General features: G+C 50.8%; 1 protein-coding gene across 4 annotated transcripts in view; it reads right to left on the reverse strand.

The window, feature by feature from the left end:
* The window catches only part of JADE2 (jade family PHD finger 2), a 73,430-nt gene that overhangs the window by 39,965 nt on the left and 7,991 nt on the right, over positions 1 to 25,474 (reverse strand). For all 4 annotated transcript variants that reach the window (XM_064387967.1, XM_064387968.1, XM_064387965.1 and 1 more), the window contains 2 exons: positions 23,647 to 23,732; positions 12,368 to 12,525 (listed from right to left, as the gene is read on the reverse strand). In XM_064387967.1, coding sequence (XP_064244037.1) covers positions 12,368 to 12,525; positions 23,647 to 23,732 — 244 coding nt within the window. The remainder of the gene's footprint in view (positions 1 to 12,367; positions 12,526 to 23,646; positions 23,733 to 25,474) is intronic.

A 25,474-nucleotide genomic window follows, 5' to 3' on the forward strand; every position in this document is an offset into this window, starting at 1 on the left:
GAAGATTACACAGTAATAAAATATACTCAGCAAATTCCCATGGTTAATCATCTCTGTAAACTGAATGCTTCACTTGGCTGAAGGGAGAAGGCTTTCTTTTTCTATATGCTCCCTTTTAATATATCAGATAGAAATAATTAATCCTGCATGGTGTTTCTCATCTAAAAATACTTAATTTTATTACAACGAAGACATTAGTCAGTAATCTTTTCTTTACCTCCATTCCAGTCTAAATTAGTCTTGTCCAATGTCCATAAATAAGTCAGCTTAAGAAAGTCAGTGGAAAGATAGCTCTGCCAGCAACCTTCAGTGCTGATACTGCTCCTACTGCCAGCTCTGCTTGTGGGGGAATTCTCCTGTGGCACACAACAGCTTTAAAAGGGCAATTTAAAGGGATGATTTTTGCTTTCTGTTTATTAAAATAGTATCTAGCAGACCATTTGGACTGGATACCCCACTCTCTTATGAACTTAAGCTAACAGATTTTATACATGCTATTGCCTCTCAACAGCAGAGCAGAATTTAAGCATTTAAGTTAGAAAAGGTGCCTGGGGGTATAAGGGTGAAGCATAGGGCTGGAGGTAGTGGTGGATGGTCACAATAGTGAGCCACAACCCACACACAAGGGTTTGTGATCCTCAGCATTCCCACACCCAGATTTACTGACCATGTTACTCCTACTTCTTATATTTTTATGGCTTCTAGTAAAGGCTATAAAACCATGAGCCAAAAACTGTACTCCCAAAGCTGGGCTCAAAGACGAAAGGGAACGCCAGGAAGATGATATATACTTAGGTTTTCAATTAACTGGCCTGAGGTTCAGACCTGGAAGCAAGCTGGCCTGACCAGCTGGATCAGCCTAGAAGTGTCTTTAGGCTCAAATCCTGGTGCTAACACGTACCTGTGCTCTTCACCCCTTCCCTCCTTGGCTGGAGATACTCCAGGTAACATCTGGAGCACCCTGGTCACCAGCACAGAGCTCAGAGCCCTGTGGGCACCCTGCTGTCACCCCTGGCATAAGCCACCTGACACCAGAGCCCCTGGACCCTGCAGGAGGGACCACAGGCACCCAGAGTCTGTCAGCACATCCTCCTGTGGATGGAGAAGAGATGGCTGGAGGCAGCTGGCCCTAGAGGGGGAGGAGAGAGGTGACACAGGGTATCTCTACAGGGCGCTGTCACCAAACCCTTTTATTTTAAAACAGACAAGAACCTGAGAAGAATGAGATGGCACCGCTGGGATCACTTTGTGCAGAAAATAAACAATTTGCAGTATTTCCTTATTGGCTGCTGGAGCCAAAACCCCCTCAAGATTTGGCAACAGCCTCTGAAAATCCATGAAAATTCATCATACATACATCAACAGAGCATCCACAGAAAGGGGAACCTCTGGTCTGGGAAGGGAAACCTGTGATGGCTCATGGCCCTGTCTGCCACCAATTCTGCACCACTTGCAGGCTATCTTCATGGCAGGGGCTGTAACAAGCACATTCCTAGCAAAAAAGGTTGATGGAGGGAACTTAAAATCAGCCCATCCATGCCTGAGCACTCAGCTCAGTGCCATGGAGCAGTTTGTCCCCACTGCCACTGATGGGCACAGTGGGTGGCTGGGCTGGCACTGCCCTTTGCTGCAACCCAAACCTTCCTTTAAGTGCCTGTCCCAAAAACCTGCACAGGCAGTTACACAGTCCAGCCATGAAGCTCCATTCGGCTTTTGCTGCTGCACTGAGAGAACAAAGCAGCTGGGTTTGGCCCCAGGAGGATCCACCAAGCTCCAGGAGCAGCTGTGCCCAAAGCACACCCCTGTCTGCATGGACATCCATGGCCAATGCTCTGCCCCGTGGAGGTCCCTTTGTGCTGCCCAAGTGGCACTGAGGATGCTCAGGAAGGGGTTAATGCTGCTTGCAGCAGCGTCCTGCCCTCTACAGCAGCCAGTGAGTGCAGCTCCAGGTGACGTAATGCCTGGGTGGCTGTGCAGGCTGCACTGCCAGCCCTGCTGCTGGAGCTGCACCAGGGACCCGGCGTGTCCAGGGACCCCAGCCTGTCCAGGGACCCCAGCCTGTCCCAGGGACCCCAGCCTGTCCAGGGACCCCAGCCTGTCCAGGGACCCCAGCCTGTCCCAGGGACCCCGCTGTCCCCTGCCCAGGACAGGGTGCCACAGCTATGCCCACCCTTTAGCTGCCTCTGCTGTCTTTCCCAGCTGAATTCTGACACTCTACCAGTGAACACGAGAAATTCTCGTTATCAGCTTTTAAAGCATCCCCAGCCATGGGGAGCATCTGATCCGTGAGCAGCACAGCACAGCCCAGCTCCCTTCGGCTCCAGGACCATCCAAGGGCTCTCTGGGCTACGAAATCCCCCTGTGACAATCCCATTTCGTTAAGGATGGGGTAGGGTGGCCCCTCCTGAGCTGCTGGCAGTTTGGGATTTACATAGGCAGGTTCTGGAGTTTTACAGAAATGCAGCTGAAGCTCCCAATTACAATTAACAGGTGCAGTAAGAAAAATGCTTAGTTGTTCCCTCTCCATCTGAAATCTCGTTCTGTAACAGCCTGTAACCACAGTGGGTCCTCCCAGGCCCCTGGAATAACATAATCCTCTAAGGAGAAAGTGATTCACTCTTCTTTGATGTGATAAAAAGAGGAAAACAAGTGAACAGGAGGCACTAAACAGCCATCTTGTGAAACCCAGACAGCTTTTCCAATTCCATTTCTGAGCTGTTTATCACCACATAAAAAGCCTGATACCCAGCAGACTAGAGGAAGACCAGTGTTGATGTCCCTGTCTTTCTCACATTTATATTCCAGCCTAAATCTCACTGAGATTTAGCTCAACAAATGAATTATTTAAGTTGCAACTCTGATTCAGTGCCCAGAGAATCATTTTGATGTAGATGGGAGTGGGGACCTGGTACAGAAGAATTCAGGTGCAGAGCAGTGTCTGCTTTCCCAAGGCAGAGGAGAGCACCAGAGCACAGCTGGGTTCATCTCCACAACTTCTGTGAGAGGAAAACCACGGCTGCAGGGACACAGCAATGGCTGGGCAGTGGTTTGCTGGTGGGCTGACTGGAACAACAAAACACAGATGTTTTTCTGGCAGACTAGACAAAAGCAGTGTCTGGGCTGAGAGCAAAACACAGACATCATTTCTGATGCTGTGCAAAGGTCTCCTCCATATTCCTTTCCCCCTTTTCCCTCTGTGCCATTCAGCTCTATCAGTGGTGTTGAAGGCAGCAGGGGGATTGTGCCCTGCTGCTGGGAGGTGACACAGCCTGTGCTGCTCTTCTGGCTCTGAAACCCAGCAAAATGCAGCAGCCTCCAGATCCAGGGCAGCTTCAGAGGATGCTCACACAGCTCCTTCTCCCTGCAGGCAAGCAGGGCAGAGCCAGCCCCACCACCAAGGTGCTGCTCTCCCCCTTCTCTTCTTCCACCTGGTGGCCCTTCAGGGACCAATGTCACACAGCAGCCCTCTCCAAACCCAGCCTGCAGGCTGCCAGTACCCTGCTCATTTCCATTTAGGCAATATATGTCTTGGAATTGCTACTAGAGAAGCCAGAGACACTTGAGTGTGTGTTTTCTGGATATAAGAAGACCAAAAAAAAGTTGCTTCTTTAGTAACTTAAGCCAAGCTACTAACATTAAAGCATCTGGAATTAATTATCCCAGCCAGATAATGTTTCCATAATTACTTCAGTAATGCAAACAACTCCACTCGCCTTTGTATCCACCTACTAATGGAGCCCAGAAACAGAAGACATGAGCAATGGTGGCAGCTCTGCACCTGCCATGGTCTGAGCATGAGCCACAGCACATCAAGAGCTGGACAAATCCCCCTGACTCTGTTACTCACAGAGCTGAGTATGGCAAAGCTCAAAACAGACACAGGCTCAAGATGACAACTCCCATCCACCAGCAGTGTCTTCACATGGATCTCCTTAAAGAAGCCCAGCCCACAGAAAGCAAAGCTTTGAGGAATTTGAAAAGGCAGCATCCAGACTCTTTTAATGTGTTCTGGATCACTGAACTAACACTGAACCCTGGAACTCATGAGAACAGTTCTGACACTGAGGGACTCCAGGCAGCTCACAGCCCATCCCAGGAAACAAGGAGGGATCAGTCTGCCCCTTCCACCATCCCCCTGCAGCTACACTTGTTGGGGTGCACCCCAGGAAACCCCAGAATGGCTTGAACTGGAAGAGAATATTAAAGGTCACCTAATCCAAGCCCCATGCCATGAGCAGGGACACCTTCAACTAGATCAGATTTTCCAGATCTCCTTCAGGTTCACTGAGAGAAACCACCTACAGCTCTGCTCCACCTCCCCATGGTCCTGGCAACGTAGTGAAGCTCACTTTCCAGCAGCACTTCACCTAAATTCAACAGGATTACCCACAGCAGCACCAAGAACTGAGCAGCCATTCCTGCTGCTGGGCTGTCCCTCTCCTCCCATCACTCTGGAGAGCACTTTAAAAGTAATAGTTGCTTGCATTGTTCAAAGGGGACCCGAGGTGCACTAAATCACTAAGAGGTGATTCCATTAGTGCTGCGGTTGCAAGCCCAGCAATCAGAGCTGCTGGGGTTTGCCTGGCTACACAATAAATCCACGGTTCTGGATGGAGAGCAGAGGCAATGGAGTGAGATGTGGAGGCTCCCAAGGCTGTACCAAACCAGAGTCGGTCCCAAGAGCTGTAAACCCTGTTAGAGAGCAGCAGGAAATCAAGCTCACTCATTCTATACATTTGCTGCTGAAGTACACTTGACTTTCTGTGTGCTTGATCCAGTATAAACCACAGGCATCCACTGGGAAGATTAGCAAACATTCAAAATAAAAGTCCAAGTGGCTCAGAATGAGGTAAGAACAGGCTGGATTAACACGTTTCCCATAGCAAACTAATAAAGGTGAGGACTTGCTGAAAGCCCACACAAGAACTTGTCAAGCAGAGAGTAAACCAGAAATGATGACAAGTAACAGGCAGAGTAAATCACACTCACTCCTTTGCAAAGCACTCACAGGCACTGGGCAGGAGCCAACAACCTCCTGCAGCACCAGTGCCACCTCCTGCAGCACCAGTACCTCCTCCTGCAGCACCAGTACCTCCTCCTGCAGCACCAGTGCCACCTCCTGCAGCACCAGTGCCACCTCCTGCAGCACCAGTGCCACCTCCTGCAGCACCAGTACCTCCTCCTGCAGCACCAGTACCTCCTCCTGCAGCACCAGTGCCACCTCCTGCACCACCAGTACCACGTCCTGCAGCACCAGTGCCACCTCCTGCATGGCCCAGACCCTCTGCTGCCCTGGGTGTGATTCACCCCATCCTAAACCAGGTAGCTGAAGCCCTGGCAGGACAGACCATCCTGTGCACAGTGCCATCCCTCCCCACTGCCTAGAGGGACAAGGGCTGCCTGAGCAGATCTGACTGGAAACCTCCCTTTCCCAGTGGCAGAGCTGGAGACCAAACTCACGGATGTTACATCAGCAGCATTATTTTGCAGTCCTGGATCAGTGCCACTGGCCAGCCCATCCTCACCACAGCCAGTTGTCACTGTGGGGGTCCCCAGGAACAGGCAGGCAGGGAGCCTTCCTTTCCCCACACATAGCCCAGGGCTTGTGATCAAAACGTTTAGGCCTAGGGCAATTGGGATTTTCATTTCTTTTGATCAGAGCACAGTCTCTGAGGGAAGTGTACATGTATTTCTGGAGCATACCAGAACCCAGTCATATTTAAGGGCAGGCAGCCACAGAACGGGGATAACCAACCCAAGAAATAGCCCTTTGTAAAATCGCCAGCATGCCATCTGCAAGCTCCAAAGTCACACATTTTTCATGATGAGCTGGAGGGAAGGAAAAAAAAAACAGAAAAAAAAAAGGATTATGTGAAAAGAAAAAAAGCTGTGCTCCAAAAGCTACTCAAACTGCTGCAGAATCCTGCCTGCCCCTTCTGCAGCAAAGCCCAAGGGAAGCAGCTGATGAGTCAACAGCCAGCCTGCGTCGCCGAGCGAGGAAAGGAAGTCCAATCTCACCACTCAGAACAAAGTGTGCTGGATCATCGAGTACACTCTGAGAACGCAGCCTCGGGAAGCCCTCCCCGGGCTGGGAGCTGCAGGGATACAGCCTGGCTGCCAGCCAGCACTCCCAGGGGACACGGAGAGGTGACGTGCAGGCATAGCTGTGACATCTGCATTGTGCCACCCTGCTGCCAGGCCAGCCTGGCCACCTTTCCTCAGGCTACCAGGCTCCCCATTGCAGCACAGACTGCTCCTGGAGGGATTTTCTCCCTTTGCTGCGTGCTCTGGATGCAGCACCCAGCCCTGTGAGGAGCTGCAGTGTCACTTCACTGCAAGATGGGGGCAGGGACGTGTCCCAGTCCTACACCCACTACTGGTGCACCAGTTCATTCCTCTCCCCGCCTCAGTACACTCATCTCCAGCACTGCTTCCCACAGACAGACCTGCTCCGTGTGCCTCCTCTGCCAATGACACTGGCATCACTAAACCACAACCTGCCAGCAATACATACCCTTGGAAAGAGCTGCTGGAACTCCTGAAGACGTGGGGGCAACTCCTGATGGGAGTGCAGCAAAGAACAACACAGCCCGGGGGAGATGAACACGGACTGGCACTGCCACACCACCACGATCCAGCCAGCTCTGCACCAGCTGGATCTGCTCCCATGAGCACAGCCAGGAGCTGCCTGACCTGTGTGTGTGGCCATTAGAGAAGGGCAGAGGGGACTGAGGGAGCAGGGCAGGACAGGGACACGGCCACCGTGCCGACATGGCAGACGGTGCCGCCGCCATCGCCGAGCTGCTATCGCCGGGGCTGTGCCTTCCTGTTACCACAGCACTCTCTGTTTTCTGTTAAAACAGGGCCACAGCGACGATGCAAGTATAGATCTGCAATGCCAAGAATATCTGGGAAGCCTGCCAGCAAGAAGCAGCCTTCCTGCTCATCCTCCCGCTGTGTGCAAATTCACAGGAAACAGAATCTACAGCACATACTAATGTGGCTTAATGCGAGATCCAAGAGCCACCTTGAGATCCTGCTTGCATCCCTGTCAGCCTGGGGAAGGAGCCACATGCCAAGAACATTAAATCATTAAATAAAGGAGGAAATAAAACCTGCACAGGTGCATAAAATCCCATGTAGGTGCCGCTGCCTTATGAAGTGATGCTCTGCTGTGCAAGCTCAACACACTGCCAGCATCGCCACCAGTAGGAAGGGACAAGCCCAGGTCCCTGGCACATCCATTGCTCAAAAATGGCTTCACAGCCTCCTACAAGCACCCATATCAACCAGCAAAGTCCATGTCCTTTGGGGTTTATTGTGGTGTGACTCTGGGAATACATCATCAAACTCATCTGAAACATCTTTCCATTTACAGCAGGAGAGGTACCCAAAGCCCTGATGCTCCCAAAGTGCTGATAACTCTTACCCTTACTTTACCCTGTTTAATCCTGAAGCTGTACTGAGATGAGCCAACTATGCCTCCAACACCCAACTGCACCGACAGCAGACTGGGACCTTGTATCTGGATCTCCTCATGCTGGAAATCTCTGTGCCTCTGTTTACACAACTGTAAAGTAACTGCAGAGTTCACACAGGGGCTGTAAGGCTCAGCTCTGGTCCAAGAAAGCCAGTGGAGATCCTTCCACTGTGGGCTCTAGCAGAGGTGGAACACAGGATAACACAGGAATGCCACCACCACCCACGCTGCAGGTGGATGACCAGGACACACAAGGGCAGGGGATGCCAGCCTGCCTGTTGGAAGGGAAAGCTGCCCTGCCTACTCATTCCTCTGATAGCTCCCATCTGACTGGAGTGGCTTTTATCTCCACACAGGGGCCCTTCAAGCTCAGGGCAATTCTCAGGCCAATAAAATCTCAGGTTCAAATAAAACCCTTTTGAATAGCCTGAGCCAGAAGCGATGGTGGAGAGGAAACAGCTGATCTCCTGTGCTGCCTCTGATGACCCTGGCATCCAGGCGGCTGCCAGCAGCATCCTCCTGGGACAACAAGCCAAGATATGCTGCACCTCTTCCTTCCCTGCTTTCCTCACAACTGCACTGCAATTTGTGCTAACCTAGAAAGGACCCTCGAGTTTAAGGTGGCTCTTAATGGAAGCATTTTGAGACAGCTGCTTTCTGGAGAAAGCATTCCTTAAAATACAGCTCTTGTCTTCTGCCTCTACCCCAGCTTTTGACATTTTACAGCTCCAGTAAAACAAAATGTTTTAAAAATCTCATTTTCAGCTTTGGAGGCACAAAACCTAGAGCCAGTTTCCAAGCAGCCAGGCAGGAGATGAAAAGAGCAGCAGTGGCTCTGTGCGTGGCACCTTTAGGACAACGAACTCCATCTCTGCTCCATGCACAGCACCTTTAGGACAACGAGCTCCATCTCTGCTCCATGCACAGCACCTTTAGGACAACAAGCTCCATCTCTGCTCCATGCACAGCACCTTTAGGACAACGAGCTCCATCTCTGCTCCAGCTCACAGCACCTTTAGGACAATGAGCTCCATCTCTGCTCCATGCACAGCACCTTTAGGACAACGAGCTCCATCTCTGCTCCATGCACAGCACCTTTAGGACAATGAGCTCCATCTCTGCTCCATGCACAGCACCTTTAGGACAACGAGCTCCATCTCTGCTCCATGCACAGCACCTTTAGGACAATGAGCTCCATCTCTGCTCCAGCTCACAGCACCTTTAGGACAATGAGCTCCATCTCTGCTCCATGCACAGCACCTTTAGGACAATGAGCTCCATCTCTGCTCCAGCTCACAGCACCTTTAGGACAATGAGCTCCATCTCTGCTCCATGCACAGCACCTTTAGGACAATGAGCTCCATCTCTGCTCCAGCTCACAGCACCTTTCTGACAACGAGCTCCACCTCTGGAGCAGGAAGCAGCTCCCACAGGCCCCATGGCACAATCTGCTGGCTGCCCATGGCTCAGAAGCCAGCTCCTGAGCAGCAGCACCATGGGCTGGCTATTACTTTGCAGAGAGTGCTTGTCTGCTCGCCAGCTCCCAGGGCTCTGGTGTCTTCTCTCCAGCCTCCCCAACTCCCTCTAGGAGTTTCACATGGAAGTGGCTGTCAGAAGTGACAACATCAGGACTGGATTAGCACAGGCATCCCCCCCTAAGGGCAGGATGCTCTGTTACACCTCTGAGATGGGGGAAAGCAGAGCGCTGACAGCGAGGAAGAGCCACTGGGCTCCACATTTCCAGTCCACAAAAAACATCAATGCTGGGACTTTTTACAGCAGATTAAAGGAATTTGGACTGTCCATACCCAACACAGAAAGGATGTTTGGTTTAGATGAAAGTTTTTGAGTAGGGAAAAAGGAAAATTTGGAGGCAAAGGAGAAAAGTGATGCTGAGGCCATGGGGCAGCAGCTACAGGGTGGGGGTCAGCAGCTCAGGCAGGACCAGCAAGGTGGCTGCTCCTGGGAGGGAGACTGGGGTGAATCTAAGCAATTAAATAGGGGAGGTAAATGGAACTATAAGGCCTTTTAAGGCTGCTCTCGTAAGGCAGACGAAATAGAGTCATCTCTTGTGAAAAAACATTTGACATTTCTCCAAAACAGAGCAAGATGCAAGAAGAAGTTGTCTAACCCTGGAGACAGCAAAATTACTGCAGTCTGCACTGTCCCTGGCAGTCCAACACTGCCCTTTCCACCTCCCATTCTCACATCAGTGGCCCAAGAGGGAACACCTTGAGGGTAGGGATGCTTTGGGAGGGAGAGCTGCTCAGCAGCAGCACACCATCTCTGCTATGCCTTCTGGCGTGCATTCTGTCCTGATTAAAAAAAAACCTGGCAGTGTCACTGCCTGTCCCCCTGGGAGTGCATCACGGCTACAAACCAGGTGCAACCATAAACACTGCTGTAAAATGAGCTCTTAATTTCACTCCCATCACATTGGGGAAGGCAAAATATCCCAAACAGGCATCTATCCCAGGACAAAGCCCTCCAGGCCATGCTTGCTGTCCAGCCAGCAAAGAGAAACGCTTCAGGCAACTGAGACACAGTGCAAGGCAGAGCAACAGGAGAAGAAAGAAGAGGAAGCTGAGGCTGTGGGCAAGCAGCACAAGCCCCAAGCAGCCCAGGAGCAGCCTGGGATGAGCAAGGGTGTGACACAAACTCGAGGGGCTGCAGAAATCCACCTGGGATTAGCTGGGAGTGATGGAGTCAGCAATGAGTATCTGAGAGGTCACAGAGAATGGGTCAGACTTCAGAATTACAGACTTACAAAGGACTTTAAAGGGGTCATCAAGCTCCAATACCCTGCCATGGGTAGAGACACCTTCCCCTAGACCACGCTGCTCAAAGCCCTGTCTAGCCTGGCCATTCTTACAGAGATGCAGCCACAGCTTCTCTGGGCAACCTCTGCCAGCACCTCACCACCCTCACTGGAAGAATTTCTTTCTAAAATCTGCTGCTTTAAAAATAAAACAAACTCTCTGTGGAGCAAGGCTTGAACTCAAAACAACGTTGAGGTACTGAAGAAAGAGCTGGAACTATTTCAGGAGGCAATTCCTCAAGGATTATGGAAAAGTGCCAATTTTGAGAATAATCAAACCAGTAAAATAATCTCAAGAATTAGGAAATTCTTCAGAGGATAACACTGGAAGAGAAACTGACACTGGAAGTGAAACTTCACACTCAAGGTGAGTGGGCAGCACCAGGATGTCCCCTCCAGAAACCAAAGGGGGACAACACCACCATCACAGTGCTGGGGGTGCCAGAGCAGGACAGAGTGGGATGGGGACCTGGGAGGGAATGACCTGGTCCAGGCATCACTCTAGGAATAACCATGCATGAAAACTCCTGGGAGAGCTGCTCCAGGACGCCCAAACCCAAGGGCTTGGAGACAAGAAGAGAGGCTCATTTCCAGCCTGTCCTGCACCCCAGAAGGCCCTGGCTGTGAGGTGTGGGATGCCAAATCCCACTGCTGGGAAGCAGCACTCCTGGCTCTACACGGGCACTGCCAGCCCAGGCAGTGCCAAGCTATCACTTTTCAGCTGGAAATAGCCCCGGCACGAGCCCTCAGCTGGGGAGCAGAGCACTGGCGAGGCCAGACTGCGGTTAGCTATCAAAGACAACTAAAAAAAGATATTTCACACACAGGCTTTTTTTTTCCTTCTCTTTTTTTTTGGTTGCATTTTTTTTTTTTTTTTTTCCCAAGGATTAAATCAACTCAACAGCCCCCTTTACAACTTCCCTTTTGATGTGTTCAGACTCATTAAAGTTTCATTTCTTTCTCTGTTTTCCCCGGGGGAGGAAGGGGAGCGTACACAAAAGTTTATTTCAGCAGCGGGGTCGGCAGCTGCAGCAGCAGCAGCTGCTGTTGCTGTGGGACAAGCGAAGCCTCCACCAGCCTTTGCTCTGTGCCCAAATCCCTTGGCAAAACACATCCCCCAGCAGGCACCCCAGTGCCACGAGCAGCCCCAGCATCACCCTGGCACGACGCTGCACCAGCGTTCCTGCAGGATGCACACACGGTGCCACACGTCACAAAGGGAACACACCAGAGATGCAAAGCTCCTGTAAACCCTGTAGGGAGTTTGGGGTCTGATCCTGCAAGTTTTCAGATCCAACCCTGCAGGTTCAGGGGTCCCTTCCCAGCTTTTCCATTCCCCCCACTGGCAGCACCAACGTTTCCCCCACAGCTTTGGCCACTGCCCTGGGATAATCCCCCACACACGTCAAGGGAGTAGCAGCTCCCCCATGTTTCCATCTCGCCTGAGCAGCTGTTTAAGTGTCTATTTTAAAACTCAGTTCCCTATTTTAAAATAGCTAATGAGCCCCTGATCTCTGCTGACAGACGTCTTCTCTACAAGGTCTTGGGAGATGCTTCTGTGTTTGCTGGGCTCCTTTTCCCAAGCCCTGAATCTCAGCATGCCCAGCACGTCTCCAATCTGCACAAACATGGTAAAGAGGGAAGTTTTTAATTTAAGGGCCAACTCCTGCTCCCCTGCCGTGAAATACCAGTGGTACAACCACGTGCTCCTAGGCAGAGAAGCATCAAGCAGCCAGGCAGAGGCTGGCATTCTGCGTGGTTTGCTGTTGTTATTTTTTTTATTGCTCCTTCGATTTTATCAGATCTTTTTTAAAATTTCCTGACCAAGAGCAAACAAGGAGCTGTCCCAGCTGGCCACTGCCCAAAAAAAGCCATGCACATGAGAGGGATTTTTCAGGATGTGTGGGAGGTCCCTGTGCAAGGCCAGGAGCCCGAGCATCACCTCTGTGTGCTCTCCCAGATGGTGTGCACCCCACCAAGGCAGAGGGGACCAGGCACAGGACCAGGTCCCCAACCAGGACCAGGTTCCCCATGGACAGAAGCAGATGGAGGAGACCCCACTGACTTACCTGACCACAGGTTCAGGGATGGCCTCGGCACTTGCTGGCACCTGGACACCCTTCTCCCACTCCTGCCTCCAAGGATCAGCCAGAACGTAGTACTCGTCAGGACTCAGCTGGAAGGAGTCAGGGATCTTCATGGCTGTTATCAGATCCGTCCGGAAAACCTGCACCGGGAGAAAGCCCAGCCTGAGTGCAGAGCCCAGACAGGCTGGGGACACCTGCCCAGGGAGGAGTCCTTGGGAAACTGCCCCCAGGGGCAGCACAGGGGGTGTCTGCATCACCAACTTCAGCGTGTCAAATTAAGCCCCTGCAGGGCAAGTCTTGGGCAGGAGAACATGGCAGGGACATGTTCCTCTGGAGGTTTTGGGCAGGAGAACATGGCAGGGACATGTTCTCCTGGAGGTTTTGGGCAGGAGAACATGGCAGGGACATGTTCTCCTGGAGGTTTTGGGCAGGAGAACATGGCAGGGACATGTTCTCCTGGAGGTTTTGGGCAGGAGAACATGGCAACAGGCAGGGACTCCCCTCCAGCCAGGCAGTGCCAAGAGCCCAAGCCCTGCAGCTGCAACCCCTTCAAGGCCCCCACACTGGGCAGTCAGGAAATCCAGACACAGGGTGTGAGCTTGGACAAGATGCAGACCAAAAATTAGTTTTTAACTGAAGAAACAGGCTGCTTTATCTCAGGGGATTGATGGTTTCAGCACAGCCACACAAATGCCAAGGGATGTACAGGGATGGGCTTCTCCACATTTGGCCTTCACAGGCCACAAGAAAATGCCGTTCTTGTCTTGAATAAAGATGTGGGAAACACAGAGCCACTTTGTCCCAAGCACCTTCACATCCTCCTCACGTCACTTCACCATCCTGAGCACCTCTGTGTCCCCTTCAGGTCACTTCACTGCCCCAAGCACCTCCATGTCTCCATCACATCACCTCACTGTCCTGAGCAGGGACAGACAAAAGCTTAAGACAGAAATTATCCAGCTAAAATGTGATCGAGGTGCTGCTTACATATCCACAAACACAGATTTCTCCTGACTCAATAAACCCCTTGTGAGATCAACACTGGTCCCCTCCTGGTGGAAAATCCTCCAGTCCTTCAGTGAGTGAATGGGCTCATTTTCCATCTCACTCGTGGCCCTGCAGCATCTTCTCCCAATATACAAGGATGAGAATCTCATTCTAAAAATATCCCTCATGGTAAGTAAGGTTTTCCTTCCAGAGGGCTGCCTGACAGCAACGACTCGAGCAATCCTGCCTCTTGCAGCATAAAAATAAATTGTAAATGAAAATGGATGATTTCTCCTCTCTACCATCTGCTATTAGCTGGAATAATAACTGCCAGTGCCAGCAATCCTGCCTGGACACCATCTCGCTCCATCCCTGCTACTTCTGCATTCCTTCCACAAGGCTGGGATGGATCAGGTGTTTTCTTTGGATATTGTTTAATCTCTTCACAGTCTGTTCTCCAAATGAGAATTGCTTTGTCAGAATCACAAGAAACAACACAGTATAGTTTTACATTTTTTGACACAAAGATAACACACTTTGGAGAGTATTTGGGAACCCAAATCGACTGAAATGCAGGAAACTAGACATTAAGTAAGACCACTGAGACCAGTATTTAGGTCAGTTTGTTTAATCCTCAGAGCCTCAGCTGCTAACCCAATTAGAGTTCAATACAATATATAAACAACCTTTGCTATGCTGGGACCTCTGAATTTCACTGTACTCTCCTCCTGATGCAGCTGTTTGGAGACATTTTTAACTATGTCCATATAAACCTGATTTGAGCTGGTCAGACACAGTCTTGGCACACCCTTCAATAAACATAATTAACAGCCTATATATTACAGTCATCTCAGTTTGGGAAAGATCAGGGTCCTTTAAGCCTCTCTGTGTTAACACATGCTTACAAACACCACAGTAACCTTTTAACACACTGCCAGTGTGGGAAATTAAAAAAAATATTAAGAGAGGCATTAATTAAACATGAGAAGGGATATGTGAGATATCACAGTCCCTCCAGCAGTGTGGGTCTGTGATCCAAGCAGGAATCCCACTGTAGAGTGTTTTCTACAACAAAGGGTAGAAATGCACCCTGCTCCTGACAGCCCTGTGCTGACAGGTCACAGCCTGGGTCAACAGCATCTCCTTAACCCAGTCTCAGAGCCCAGCTCCAATGAGGACAGCACAAACCTGAGCAATCCCTCACACCTCAGAGCTCTTGGCTTGGGTGGCTGAATGCTCCCCTGTGCCTGAACCACACGGGGCTGAGGCCACCATGGGGGTCAGTGCCATTCCCCTGCTCTGGCCACCAGCACCATACAATCACTGAAGCACAGAATCATTTAAAAAAGCCCTACAAGGTCATCAAGTCCAACTGTCAGCCCAGCACTGCCAAGCTCAGCACCAAACCATGTCCCCAAGAGCCACATCCACATCTTTTTAATTCCCTCCAGGGATGGTGATTCCACCACTGCCCTGGCAGCCTGTGGCAGTGCTTAACCACCCTTTCAGTGAAAAACTTCTTCCTAATATTCAATCTAACCTTCCTCTGGCAACAGCACAATACTGTTACAGAAAATACTGAAGACATGTGCCCTAGGGATCTGTGGGCAAGGACAAGCAGGAATGATTTCCAAAGGTGCAGGGCACCCAAAAGCTTTTCTGAATGACCTGGACTGGATCCTGCTGACATGTGAGTACCCTCCAGCTCAGGTGCCTCCTGAGGGCACCTCCTTTGATGCTGTGGGGTGCAGGAGCATTGCACTCTTCTTTCATGCCGGCAAATACAGCCAGTTCTGCCAGGAAGCTGCTCAGGGCAGGGCTGGCAGTGCAGGGCAGGATGGCAGCATGCTCCTGCTCCCACCTCAGTGCACAGACCCAGCAGCCAGCTCCAGAGCAGTGGAGACCATGGGGCTGCCCTTTGCAGGACAACCATTGGGAGGGTCCAGCCATGTCATCACCCTGCCCTGAGGCCTCTGGGCACTCACAGCAGCTGTGGCCTTCCCAGACTCTTACCCCAAGCAAGAATCACCACTTTCTTTTGCTAGGTCAGCACCAGGTGACAGCAGTGAGGTGACAAGCCCTGTCTCTTCGGGTAACACCAGGGCATCCATGGAACAGTGTCAAAATCCTGGCCCATCACCCTCCTCCTACTGATGAAAAGGGAGCTGGAGGAGCCTGCACAGCAATGGGACCAGCCCTTGGTATAATTTCTCCCCTCTGCAAGATGCAGATCCCAAGCCCGTGGTTTCCTGCATTAAGTCTTCCCCAAATTCATCCCTTCTGGCCTTTCAGCTCGCATCAGAAGAGAAGCTTAGTTTTAATTTTAAGCCAAATAAGCACGATTGTATCTATTTCCCTGAAGATAAGGCACATCGCAGGCTGGATTTGCAATCTCACTACTTCATTTATTTAGTCCTTCTTGGAAAACAGATAAGCTCACCCATCCGACGGCAGCACGCGCGCCCGCACTTTATCACAGCGACGCCTCTGTCTTTTCATGAAGGACTGGATATGCTCAAATTATTAACTATCAAAGCAGAACACTTTAGAAATGATAGAACAGCACAGAAATTGTAAAGGAAAGCAGATCAGTTGTCTGGAAATCTCCCAACAGCTAATACGCTCAAATTGTAATCTAAATGTCTTTTTGTTTTGAATTGTCTGGGATTAGGGTTGGGAAAAGACTCAATTATTCTACTCAAACTCTTCTGAATTATTTATGAAAACCAAATAAAGGATAAATTGGGCACTGATGAACCAAGGACCTGGCGATGAAGAGAAAGTTGGGTACCAGAAAACAAGCAATTTTCCCTCAATAGGAGTGTTTACTGTTTCTCCCCGGCCGTGGGAGCTGACAGATTGTCTGCTGCCCTGCACCACCACAGCCCTGGCCAGGCTCTGTCCTTCCTTTCAGCCCTGAATGGGATCTCAGTTATTGCCTATCGATCTGCCAGCAATGGGGAAGGCCAAACCAAGACGTTCCTTTATTACCTCTGCTTGCTCAGGAACCTCACAGAGGTTTAGTGATGCTCAGAGATGCATCACAGCAGTGCCCAGGGCCAGCCTCTCCCTTTGTTACTGTCAGCTTTAAAGATGGGGAAAAAGAACATGAAATTTCAAAATCCCAAGATGTTTTTTCCTTCATATTTCCAAAGGAAATGGACATGGAGTCCACACCAGGTTGGTGTGGTTGTGCAGTCTCAGACTCCAGGCAAACAAAGGAACGTGGGAAAAACCTTAATCTCCCTTGTATCTCACAGGCCAGGCAAACCTGGGCTACCCCTAGGACCTCCCCATCCTTGCTGCCCACCAGTTTGTGGTGTTGCACTGACACACCAGCAGAGCCAGTCCTGGCAGTCCAGTAACATGAGAAGTCACAGGGACACCACAGCCACGGTGCTCCCCAACAATACATCAATACTTTTGTAATTTCTGTCATTTGCTATTTTGAAGCAAAAGCTGTGTTGCCTTTATGTCTCAAAAAAAAAACCCAAACAAACCCTGAGCTAATTAAATATAACATCCTCTGATGTTCCCATCCCAGTGTGTCACTTGGATCCAGCCTTGCATTGGAAGAATGCTCCTGCAGGTATGGCAGAAACCTGCAAGGCAGGGGCTGGATTTGGCTCCTCCTGGAGCCCCTGGCACCTTTTACACCAGCTGCTCCACCTTGGTGAGGATCTGCTGCTTCTCCCACTGAACACAGCCCTGCATCCTCTCCCTGTGACACCTGTGAGGCATCTCTGGGAGCTCTCCATGGACCAGCATCAATTTGTCCAACAGCTGCACAGCCTCAGAGAAAAACACATACCCTGGGAGATGCCAAGGCACACAGTGCCTCACCACAACAGAAGGACGATGGACATGCCATGAGGCATCAGAAATGCTGCTCCCCATCCCTCCCTTGGCTAAGGACTCCCAGGCTGTGCTGCTTTCCAGCACTCTCCTCCTTCTCTGCCTCATCATCACCCAGCCCCTCTGAGAGCCTCTCCACCACCTTTCCATGCAATTCTCACATCCATTTCCAGGCTCTGTGATTCACTCACAAACCCCTTAATGAAGTGGCCAGCAATCTCCCTGCCATTCAGCTCCCACTCCATGTGCTCTGTCAAGGACTTGGCTTTTCCAGTGACTGCAGGTCTGAGCCTGCCAAATGCCCCCTTTGCCCCAAACAACCCACCCGAAACCACCAACCTCTGCTCCCGCAGGAATGACTTTCCTCTGGTACGAAACCAGCTGCTGGGCGAGAGCCAAAGAGCCGGATCTGTTTTGGGCTTTAAATCGAAATGAAAAGAAACACTCGTCTAGCACTGGGTTTAATTAGCTTTTAAAGCAGCAGCCAGCCCGGGGACTGCTGTGCCGGATCCGGCGCAGCCGAGCGCGCCCGGCACGGCCTCGGCATCCCCCGGCACGGCTGCCCGGCTCCAGGCGCCTGCTGCAAGCCAGCCCGGGAGAAAACAGCTCCAGAGGGACCAGGCAGCTCAGCCCAACACAGATGGGCTCCAGCAGGCTGGGTCCCTGCACACCAGGCTGCACACCAGGCTTCCTGAGCTGGCAGGAATTGTGTTACACGGCTTCCCCTGCATCTGCGCCCAGCTGACTTGGGAGCGTTCAGACCTTGCTCTTGGGGCAGAGGAATAAGCTCAGTCCCTCCTCCTTCAAATCCCAGGATGGGATGCCATTTTTTAAATACACAATAACATCTGTCCCTAAAAAGTTTTAGCAAAAAGAATTCTCTCCAAAGCACTCCACACTGCAAAGCAGTACGCAACGTAAGAGAAGCCCAAAATGAAGTGAGTGCAGAAAACAGCGCTCACCAGGGTGAGGGTGGGCAGGAGAGGTGAGAGGGGATGGCCACAGCCTGCATCCGAGATCTCACCTTTGAATTCACTCCCTCCAGCACCCAGCAGAACTGTAATCCCCCCTGGTGTCTCACCCCCAGCAGCCATGTGGAATGTCACAGTGATGACCCCTCCACGGCAGGCAGGGGTGGTGGGTGCTCCGAGCACTGCTCCCAAGCAGGTCACTGCAGGCAGGGTGTGGGACTGCTTCTGACATTGAGATAACAGGCTTTCTTCAGGCTTTGGCTCAACACTCCTTTTTCCCTCCCTGACTGCAGTCCTGGCAGCAACTCCTGCACAGCCCCAGCCATAACCACCTTCCTCCATCCACACTGGGACCAGGGAAGTCTCCAGCTGCCTCATGAGCAGGACTCCCCCCTCACTGCCAGCCAGCTCTCTTAGCCCTTCACTCTCTCAAGCATAAAATTGTTTGTTATAGCTCATGAGTCACAAGGATTTTTAGAGAAAGGGAAAACAACGGGAACAATGGGAGCCCTGAGAATAGGTTTTGGTTGTACAAACTGTCTTGATATCAGCTTGAGATGGCACCTCTGTCAGTACAGCCCTGGCTGCCCCACCCCACTCCCCTCTGCACCTCCAGTCCTACATCCCTGCTGCTCTACCACATTTTTCCAACCCTTTCCAAAATGAGAAGAGAGTTGATACTCGGTAGCAAGATTTTGAAATGCGGCAATGCCAGAAGTGTGTTTGCAAGGAGATATTATCTGCCTGTGGGGGAAGAAATCCTGAACTCCCATGTCCATTTGGGGAGCCAGCCTCCTATCTCTTCATCTAGTCTTGTTTCCTCTTGAAATGCTGGATGTTAAAGATTCAATGAACAACAGAACTCAAAATAGGAACGAGAAGCATTTTTGTCCAGCCCTTCTCAGCATTCAGAAGACAATGGTTTTAATCTGCTATCCCCATGCTGGCAAGGGAAAACTGACAAAGCCAAACTGCAGTCAAACCTTTCAACAGAGAGGGATTTTCTCCCCATCCAGCCCCATAAAAGCATGTCCAGTCTTGCTTGGCCACATCCATTAAAGCTCTTCTCCAAGCAGAGCAGAGTACAGGAACTAAATTCACACTGCACTGGGTCATTATATACCTAATGCAGGAGGAAAAAAAACATGATCCAATGCAGTAACAATTACTTTTTAGAAGGGAAAAGAGTTATATCCTTGTAAAGAGATATAAAAAGGCGCCTTTCAAAACACGGAAGTAATATCTAAACAAGGCAGGCAGAAAATAATGTAAATTGTATAAATTTGTGGTTTCCCCTTCATCCTGAGCGCTGCTTGCAGCTGCAGTCCCCTCTCCTCCCGAAGGTGTGAGGGTGGAGTGAGGGAGAAGGGCAGCGAGGATGTCCTGTGGGATGAGCAGCACCTGCTCGGCACAACCCAGACTGCTCAGGGCTCTTCAGCTGAGAAAGGACGGCTGCACGGCTGGCAGCAGGTGTTCTGCAAAAAAAGCAGGCTTTTGTCCCTCCAAAATATATTCCAGCGGTGCAGGTGAGCACTGTGGATCTCAAACAGCTCTGGAGGTAATGACTAACACAGCAGCTAAGGCAGTGACTCAGAGGCAGCATCCGAGGGAGTCCCTGGGCTGCTGATGGCTGGGATCTGGCAGATAGAACCAGAGACTATCACTACACACTTGCCTTGTTCTTAGAGTCTCTCCTTAGACACTGACAACTGTTCCCTGTCAGGAACAGGAGAGAGGCTTGAAGACTGCAGTCAAACCAGCGAGGCTCGTGCTCACATCCCCAGCAGCTCTACAGCCGGGGGCAGGATTGCACTGATGTGCCACTAACAGAAGCAGAAATCCCTGCTTCAGGCATGTGTTACTCCCTGCTGCAGATTCAGATCCATGGCAGGGATAACCTGAGTGAGCACCCCCTCCTTCCAGCTCCCAGGGTGGGGAGCACCACCAGCAGCTCCTTGCAGGAACCCGGGGAGATGGGTACCAGCCACCACGCTCCATTTGCAGACAAGTTAAGAGACAAACGAGCACTAATGAGATTAATTAAAATCACCAGATTGGTACTGCTATCACTGCAGATGCACGAAGCTGTTGGCAGCTGCCCACGTTCATCCCCTGCCTTCAGGCAGAGCAGAGCAGCAGAGCCATGCCCAGGGCACCACCAGCATCAGGCTTTAGCCTTGAAGGCTCTGCTGCCCAGGCAAGGGGCAGGGAAGGACAACTGTCACCTCTGCGAGGGAGAGAGCCAAGAGAGAGGCCTGGTGCCTGGGACAGTCAGGAAAGAGCCCGGGCAGAGCCCCGTGACAGGCACAGATAAATATAATCACCCTCCCTGGCAATGGCCCCTTTGCGGATGTTTACAAACAGCTCAGTACTTTTCCATGTTAAGAAGCTTGTTTTTCCAGATGCCTTGTATCCGATGGTTTTTAATGTGTATAGTTAATCCCTTCTCACAGAGTCTTTCATAATAAACATCACCCCCTGACCTGAGTAATAACTATGTAACACTAATGCTTTTGATTTATCTGCTGCCCGGGTTGTCAGGAGGAATGCCTGTGTCTCTGGGACAGCAGCTCCCAGAGAAGTGGGGACATGACTTGGAGAAGGGCAGGACAGGTTGGTGGGTCCATACACACACGAATGCCATTTCCCAGCCCATCCTCCAGCATGGCCATCCCTCAGGAGACACCTGCACCCACTGCAGCTCTTGATAAAGCTACAATGTGTAAATCTGGAGTCTGAGTTATGGTTTGAAAAGATGTGTCCACCCAAAATGGCTGGGGGTTCAATATCTGCTAATGCACTCATCCTTCTCTCCCTATTATTATCCTGTGGTTTCCATCTGTCAGGGATGATGAGATCAACATCCATCCTCAGCAGGATGGACAAAAGAAAAGGTGATTCACTATTTCATGTGAAGTCGTTTGATAGCGGTGTAGTTTGTGTTTTAGGTTTCCTCAGTACTTGCTCCAACAGGACATGATGCCTGTCACAGTCTATGCCTGAAATCCCCCAGGGCTCCTGGGAGGATGTGCCAAACCCCACAGTGCTTGGACCAGACACATTCATGGGTGCTCACAGGAAGAGCAGAAGCTGGGTCACTGATGGAAAGGTTTAGAAGATGCTGTTGGAGAGGAAATTCATACTGGAGTGATCTCCAAACCACCACCCTGCACTGCTGCAAGTCTTGGGGTGATACTCTATCCACCTCCAACAATGTCCTGACCCCTGAGTTCCAGCTGGTGCTGGTTTCCAGCAGACCTGGACACCAGCAATGCAGGGGCAATGCACAGTGAGGGGAGCACAGCTGAGATCTGCACTGCTCCATCTGCTCGTGTGCCCACCAGGCTTCTGTAAAAGATGGTTTGTCAGCGTGAGCATCCTGGCCAAACTCCAGCTTGAGTAATCACACATGGCCTCCCCAAATTCCCCTAGAGTCTCAGTTCACATAAGCCACAGAGGTTCACTTTCTGTCCCAACTGCTGCTGAGCTGGCCACTGCTCAGCTTTTGCTCCACTTTATCTGTTCCACAGCTACATTTCATTGAGAGCCCTCCTCAGGGGATAATGGAGCAGAAAGCAGAGGGAGGAGCCCTCTGCAGGCATCTGATGTCTCCCCAGGTGCCATGGACTAATATCTAGTTTTCACTCTAGCTGTTGCAGAGCAGCAACTTGGATCCAGCTCTTACCACACTTCATCAAGTCCAGAAGCATTTTCACTTGGAATCCTGGACTTATATTCAGTAGCAGCCAGGTAAAATCCTAGATGGCTGATTAAACTAACTCCTATTAAAGACAAAAATGTCTCTGCACCAGTGAGGCAGAATGATGTCCCAACTCTTGGAGAAGTATTTTACTGAGCAGCAGCAGGGTGGCATCTATGACACTGTTGTGACATGAGTCACATCTTCTCACATCTAACATGAGGCATCTCTGTGGCAGGGACTCCTGACAGCACCTAAAGGGCTCACCCAAGGCCTTTATGGACACATCAGGCACAGGGATGGGCAGTCATTTCAGAGAGGGGTAACAGTGCCACAGGAGGAGGAGATGCCCCAAATGCTTCACTTTCCAAAGGAGGATTCAGCTCACAGAAATCTCCCCCACACCCACACTGAGAGACACATCTATAACCAAAACCCAACATTACCAGTGCTAATATTCAATTTTCCAACAGCCTTGTTAGCAGCCAGTGACATCTGCACCCCTGGTTCTTGCTCTCTGGACTATTTCCAACTAACTCAGCTGGTAGTAGCAGCTTTCCAGTCCCTCTCTTCATCCAAGGCACAAATAACTTCAACTCTTTCAGTCTGTGTCCTTTGCCAACACAGATATTACAATGTAAACCTATCAGAGCAGCAAGAACCAAGTGCAGCTGTAATTCAGGCAGTGACCACAGGAAAACCTCAAAATCTCTACTCAGCTTGATGCAAAAGGAGGATGTCACAGAGGTTTGTGCTCACCAGGCCACAGCGTCAGGAGAGGTGAAATGGGGAGTTCACATGAGCCATGCCAGCTTCATCTGCTGCTAAACTTAGCACTGTTTGACTCCAGACCCCAGTCCAGAGGGAAGGGAATGTGAGAACAATGTCCCTCTGGCTTTGCTCACGCTGCTGCTGAAATGAAGATGACCACTGCCAAACACCGCGGTTGCTACAACAGCAGCTCATGCCTGGTATAGTTTCCATGGCCAGTGGAAATGTATCCCAGGCACAAAAGGAAAACAGGACACAGCACCACCCCTTCCAACAGTCCTGGGGACAAACAGCTCCTCCCACCCAAGGCCCAGACCGTGCCCTCCAGAGCCAGCAGGTGAAGTGGGCAGTGGCCCCAGAATGGCAGCACTGCCCACACCAGCGAGGGAAACCCTGCAGCAAGGTCACACTGATGGCCTCAGCTCTGTCCCTGAGCCCCGTGACAGGGGGAAACCAACACAGCACAACCTGCAACTCAGCTGTGCTTCTCTCATTTCACAGCTCTCCACGCCTCCCACTTGTGCATGGGGAGGAGTCTCCACACCACCCTCCCCTGCCACCAGGGCTGTGACCTGTGCCGATAAAAACAGGGCACCCAGGAGGGCACCCAAACCAGGGAATCTTGGTATGCAGCCACCCCAGCACTGTGGGACCTCCCAGTCCCATCACACTTCACTTCTCTTGCCTCAGCAGGGATGGAGTGGGCACAAGGACCCCCACTGGTGGGTTTGGGCACAAGGACCCCCAGCCCTCAGCAGAGATGCTCACTGTGTGTCCCCATCAGCTGCCTCCCTGGGGAGCTGGGGCTGACACAGCTGTTGGGAGTGGTGGCTCTGCAGCACGGGCTCTGCCTCCTTGGGGATACCCTGTCCTGGCACCCACTGCCACAGAAGCCATGGGCACGCTGGTTTCCTCTTCTGGGCAAGTGCAATCCCATGGGAAACTCTCCTTTGGGAAAAGCCTAAAAGCCCACGTACCTCAGAAGGCTTCTTCTCCTTCTGCCGTGACCAGGGGGATTTGGTATTCGGAATTTTGGAGCATCTGGAGGTGGATGTGGTGTGACCTGCAACAAGGCAACAGAGACAGGTTACCTGGGGAAGAGCCAAAGCTTTTCCTGACCTCACCAGCCCACTGCTCCAGCCAACACTTTGGGTCAGCACTAAGATGGAATAACACCTTCACATGACTTTTTTTTTGTGCAGTATCATCACCACTGCTGCCACCCCTGAAAGGGAAGGGTAGCTAAAGCCTGAAATGTGCTGGAACCACATACTACTGATCTTTATTTCCAACCCATCTGTATCATTATCACTTAACTCTAAGACTGTATTTGTTAATAATAAATAACAACTGATCATTGGAATTTCTGTATAATAATGATGACAGTTCAGTCTTCTGTATAGGAGGACCCCTCCATATTCCAGTATATAAAAATGTTTCTGTCAGGTTGCAACAAAATAACTACCAATAGGCCTATTTAACACTGATATTATCCTTGGAGGGCTAAATAGGAGGAAACACTACTGTGTACATAAGCAACATCCAAACACTGTGGAGCCAGGAGCTGAGCTTACTCAGGGGATAGGCTGTGGTACCACTGCAGTGGGAAACTGTTCTTCCAGCAGCTCAGGCAGCTGAGCCCAGGTAAATTTCACATGCTTACTTTTCCTGGCAGGGAAGAGGCGCCAGCTCGACCTGCATTCTTTACTTGCAGTGCACTTTCTTGTACTTCACAAAATGAAGGCCAAATGTGGGGGCATCACCTGTTCCCAAAAGACAGCTTGTTTTTTGAAGTTGCAGGCCAGATGTTATTAAAGAGGGTTCCATACAAATGAAATCCTTTATAACACTTCAGAACACTACAGGACTGTGTAGACAAAGCCCAGAGCAGACATCCTATACTGCAGCCCCATGGACACTCTGCTTTACTCAGCAAGCTGCTCCAAGGAGTGCAGCAGCAGCAGCTCACAGCTTTCATAGAGAGATCAGCACTAATTTCCACCTTGCCCCCTCTTCTCAAGCTAAAATGTGATGCTACAGCTATACAGGCTTGGAAAACACACCACAACTACCCTTTCCTGGCAGAGGCATGAAAAAGAAGGTCACCACTCTGTTTACAGCTATCCTGCAGGAGAGCATTTGTCAAAAGCTTAGATATCACCTGCAGCATAAATATCCAAGCCCCACAGAGATAAGGCCATGTTGTTTAATACCATGATTAAAGATGCCTTACCCCCGAAAGGCAGCGAAGCCAGCGAGCACAGCTCGGCTCCGTAAGCCTTTGAGCATCTGGGGATTAGGAGACGGGAAGTTTGGAGCAAGGCTTCCAAAACAAACCCTTTTCTGAGATAGAGATGTTTCATTTTACGAGAAGCAAGGGTGTTGACAGAGCCTGAAACACTTTCTGTAGGCACAGCTCAGCCCCCAGGCCCCCTGGGCTCCAGCAGGATGGGGGTCCCCGCTGGCAGCCAACAGCAGGTTCCCGTGGTGCAAACTCCACTCACACTGACAGTATTTTTGGCTAAAGCTGTGGGAACAGCAGCCAAACCCAGCAAGATCAGCCTTTCCATAACCCCCTGTAATCTCTCCATCATCCTGTTAGGAAAAAGCCCAGAAGTTTAGTGTCTTTAGTAAAGTCCCTTTCGTTCTCGGATATCCAGCAGCCAGATCCTGTAAAGTGTGGAGAGCAAATTCCCAGCACGGCCCAGATGAAATTACTGTGACATTTGTAAGAAACCAAGAGCAACTAGTAAGAAACTCCAGAGTCCAGACAAGGGATTAGGCTGGTGCCTTGAGGGTACTGAA

This window comes from Passer domesticus, chromosome 13 (genome assembly GCF_036417665.1).
Source record: "Passer domesticus isolate bPasDom1 chromosome 13, bPasDom1.hap1, whole genome shotgun sequence".
NCBI lineage: Eukaryota > Metazoa > Chordata > Aves > Passeriformes > Passeridae > Passer > Passer domesticus.